Source organism: Entelurus aequoreus, linkage group LG02 (assembly GCF_033978785.1).
Source record: "Entelurus aequoreus isolate RoL-2023_Sb linkage group LG02, RoL_Eaeq_v1.1, whole genome shotgun sequence".
In the NCBI taxonomy this organism is placed as follows: Eukaryota; Metazoa; Chordata; class Actinopteri; order Syngnathiformes; family Syngnathidae; genus Entelurus; species Entelurus aequoreus.
The window spans coordinates 90,588,299-90,593,298 of record NC_084732.1 but is presented as its reverse complement, the minus strand read 5'-3'; the positions used below and the strand labels follow the sequence as shown (position 1 = coordinate 90,593,298).

Genomic DNA, 5,000 nt, shown 5'->3' with positions numbered 1-5,000 from the left:
ATATATATATATATATATATATATATATATATATATATATATATATATAATTTTTTTTAAATTTATTTTTATTTTTTTAATTTTATTTTTTTTATTATTGTTATTATTATTATTTTTTAAATGTATTTATTTTGCTTGGTCAGAATATTTTTCATTTTATTGTATTTATTTGTTTATTTATTCATGTATTTATTTTTGCTCGGCCAGAATTTCGACCTGCTCATTTCCTTCCACGCCCACGTGACCTGAGCAGCCAGGTGTCATGTAAAACTTCCCCCGGCAACAAGAACACAACAAGACGCGTTCCGGGCACGCGCGCACGTGCCGTGATTAGCTGGCGTGATATATATTTCCTGTCTCGCGTGATCTTTTCACTAAACTCCACGCACAGAAACACTTTGAGGACAAATAAGAAACACTTTGAGGACAATAATAAGAAACACTTTGAGGACAATAATACGTGTTTTGCTACGTGGTGGAAAGTGACGTCACCTGCGTGGATCCTCCATGTAAGTAGAAAGCAACATGTCTGTTTGTGGTGTTTGTGTGTGAGAGTGGAGGGAATGTGTGTGTGTGTGTGTGTGTGTGTGTGTGTGTGTGTGTGTGTGTGTGTGTGTGTGTGTGTGTGTGTGTGTGTGTGTGTGTGTGTGTGTGTGTGTGTGTGTGTGTGTGTGTGTGTGTGTGTGTGTGTGTGTGTGTGTGTGTGTGTGTGTGTGTGTAGTAGCAGCCGCGCGCCGCTGCGTGTCGCTGCTGAGCTTGCAGGTACAAGCCGTGGAATTAGCGCCACTTAGTTTGGACGTGGAGGAGTTGAGCTCCTGACTAATGTTCTTTTTGCCGCTCGCCCACTCCACGACGTAGAGAGGAGAGGAGAGCAGACACAGCAAGTGTCACTGGACGACAATGAGCGTGGAAGTGTGACGCTGTGGACCTCACCTGCTGCTTTATTCACTTTTAATAATACTCTTGTCGCCACGATGGGGTGAGTTACTTACTTCATTATTCATGACGTCACCAGTATTCATGATCGATCACTCTTAATGACGACATACTTCTATATCCTGTCAATCACAATGTACGTGGTGCTATTAATAATCCTGCTGGGTCACGTGGCTCGGACTGTCACTCATATTACACTCTTTAAAACACTTTCATGCTCATTTAGATACATTCATGTTGTCATTATGGTGCTACTTCATGAATACTTAACTACACTACTGTATTTCATGTTGTCATCATGGTGCTACTTCATGAATACTTAACTACACTACTGTATTTCATGTTGTCATTATGGTGCTACTTCATGAATACTTAGGTCTACTACACTACTGTATTTAATGTTGTCATCATGGTGGTACTTAATGAATACTTAGGTCTACTACTGTATTTCATGTTGTCATTATGGTGGTACTTAGGTCTACTACACTACTGTATTTAATGTTGTCATCATGGTGGTACTTAATGAATACTTAGGTCTACTACACTACTGTATTTAATGTTGTCATCATGGTGGTACTTAATGAATACTTAGGTCTACTACACTACTGTATTTAATGTTGTCATCATGGTGGTACTTCATGAATACTTAGGTCTACTACTGTATTTCATGTTGTCATCATGGTGCTACTTCATGAATACTTAAGTCTACTACACTACTGTATTTCATGTTGTCATTATGGTGGTACTTAGGTCTACTACACTACTGTATTTCATGTTGTCATTATGGTGGTACTTAGGTCTACTACACTACTGTATTTCATGTTGTCATTATGGTGGTACTTCATGAATACTTAGGTCTACTACTGTATTTCATGTTGTCATTATGGTGGTACTTAGGTCTACTACACTACTGTATTTAATGTTGTCATTATGGTGGTACTTAATGAATACTTAGGTCTACTACTGTATTTCATGTTGTCATCATGGTGCTACTTCATGAATACTTAGGTCTACTACACTACTGTATTTAATGTTGTCATCATGGTGGTACTTCATGAATACTTAGGTCTACTACTGTATTTCATGTTGTCATCATGGTGCTACTTCATGAATACTTAGGTCTACTACACTACTGTATTTAATGTTGTCATTATGGTGGTACTTAGGTCTACTACACTACTGTATTTCATGTTGTCATTATGGTGGTACTTAGGTCTACTACACTACTGTATTTCATGTTGTCATTATGGTGGTACTTAGGTCTACTACACTACTGTATTTCATGTTGTCATTATGGTGGTACTTAGGTCTACTACACTACTGTATTTCATGTTGTCATTATGGTGGTACTTAGGTCTACTACACTACTGTATTTCATGTTGTCATTATGGTGGTACTTAGGTCTACTACACTACTGTATTTAATGTTGTCATTATGGTGGTACTTAATGAATACTTAGGTCTACTACTGTATTTCATGTTGTCATTATGGTGGTACTTAGGTCTACTACACTACTGTATTTAATGTTGTCATCATGGTGGTACTTCATGAATACTTAGGTCTACTACTGTATTTAATGTTGTCATTATGGTGGTACTTAGGTCTACTACACTACTGTATTTCATGTTGTCATCATGGTGCTACTTCATGAATACTTAACTACACTACTGTATTTCATGTTGTCATCATGGTGATACTTAGGTCTACTACACTACTGTATTTCATGTTGTCATCATGGTGATACTTAGGTCTACTACACTACTGTATTTCATGTTGTCATCATGGTGCTACTTCATGAATACTTAACTCTACTACTGTATTTAATGTTGTCATCATGGTGCTACTTCATGAATACTTAACTACACTACTGTATTTCATGTTGTCATCATGGTGCTACTTCATGAATACTTAGGTCTACTACTGTATTTCATGTTGTCATCATGGTGCTACTTCATGAATACTTAACTACACTACTGTATTTCATGTTGTCATCATGGTGCTACTTCATGAATACTTAGGTCTACTACTGTATTTCATGTTGTCATCATGGTGCTACTTCATGAATACTTAGGTCTACTACTGTATTTCATGTTGTCATCATGGTGGTACTTCATGAATACTTAACTACACTACTGTATTTCATGTTGTCATCATGGTGGTACTTCATGAATACTTAACTACACTACTGTATTTCATGTTGTCATCATGGTGGTACTTCATGAATACTTAACTACACTACTGTATTTCATGTTGTCGTCATGGTGCTACTTCATGAATACTTAGGTCTACTACACTACTGTATTTCATGTTGTCATCATGGTGCTACTTCATGAATACTTAGGTCTACTACACTACTGTATTTAATGTTGTCATCATGGTGCTACTTCATGAATACTTAACTCTACTACTGTATTTCATGTTGTCATCATGGTGCTACTTCATGAATACTTAGGTCTACTACTGTATTTCATGTTGTCATCATGGTGCTACTTCATGAATACTTAACTACACTACTGTATTTCATGTTGTCATCATGGTGCTTCTTCATAAATACTTAGGTCTACTACTGTATTTCATGTTGTCATCATGGTGCTACTTCATGAATACTTAACTACACTACTGTATTTCATGTTGTCATCATGGTGCTACTTCATGAATACTTAGGTCTACTACTGTATTTCATGTTGTCATCATGGTGCTACTTCATGAATACTTAACTACACTACTGTATTTCATGTTGTCATCATGGTGCTACTTCATGAATACTTAGGTCTACTACACTACTGTATTTCATGTTGTCATCATGGTGCTACTTCATGAATACTTAACTCTACTACTGTATTTCATGTTGTCATCATGGTGCTACTTCATGAATACTTAGGTCTACTACTGTATTTCATGTTGTCATCATGGTGCTACTTCATGAATACTTAGGTCTACTACTGTATTTCATGTTGTCATCATGGTGCTACTTCATGAATACTTAGGTCTACTACTGTATTTCATGTTGTCATCATGGTGCTACGTCATGAATACTTAGGTCTACTACTGTATTTCATGTTGTCATCATGGTGCTACTTCATGAATACTTAGGTCTACTACTGTATTTCATGTTGTCATCATGGTGCTACTTCATGAATACTTAGGTCTACTACTGTATTTCATGTTGTCATCATGGTGCTACTTCATGAATACTTAACTCTACTACTGTATTTCATGTTGTCATCATGGTGCTACTTCATGAATACTTAGGTCTACTACTGTATTTCATGTTGTCATCATGGTGCTGCTTCATGAATACTTAACTCTACTACTGTATTTCATGTTGTCATCATGGTGCTACTTCATGAATACTTAGGTCTACTACTGTATTTCATGTTGTCATCATGGTGCTACTTCATGAATACTTAACTCTACTACTGTATTTCATGTTGTCATCATGGTGCTACTTAATGAATACTTAACTCTACTACTGTATTTCATGTTGTCATTATGGTGCTACTTAATGAATACTTAACTCTACTACTGTATTTCATGTTGTCATCATGGTGCTACTTAATGAATACTTAACTCTACTACTGTATTTCATGTTGTCATTATGGTGCTACTTAATGAATACTTAACTCTACTACTGTATTTCATGTTGTCATCATGGTGCTACTTCATGAATACTTAGGTCTACTACTGTATTTCATGTTGTCATCATGGTGCTACTTCATGAATACTTAGGTCTACTACTGTATTTCATGTTGTCGTCATGGTGCTACTTCATGAATACTTAACTACACTACTGTATTTCATGTTGTCATCATGGTGGTACTTCATGAATACTTAACTACACTACTGTATTTCATGTTGTCATCATGGTGCTACTTCATGAATACTTAACTACACTACTGTATTTCATGTTGTCATCATGGTGCTACTTCATGAATACTTAGGTCTACTACTGTATTTCATGTTGTCATCATGGTGCTACTTCATGAATACTTAACTCTACTACTGTATTTCATGTTGTCATCATGGTGCTACTTCATGAATACTTAGGTCTACTACTGTATTTC

General features: G+C 36.2%; 1 protein-coding gene across 6 annotated transcripts in view; it reads left to right on the top strand.

The window, feature by feature from the left end:
* Positions 1-289: 289 nt before the first annotated feature.
* Positions 290-5,000, top strand: part of homer2 (homer scaffold protein 2) — a 46,519-nt gene continuing 41,808 nt past the window's right edge. The window contains exons 1-2 of one of the 6 annotated variants that reach the window (XM_062034458.1): positions 290-509; positions 859-979. In XM_062034458.1, coding sequence (XP_061890442.1) covers positions 975-979 — 5 coding nt within the window. In that variant the 5' untranslated portion in view covers positions 290-509; positions 859-974. The remainder of the gene's footprint in view (positions 510-858; positions 980-5,000) is intronic. The other 5 variants (XM_062034440.1, XM_062034449.1, XM_062034415.1 and 2 more) reach the window with 5 other exon arrangements.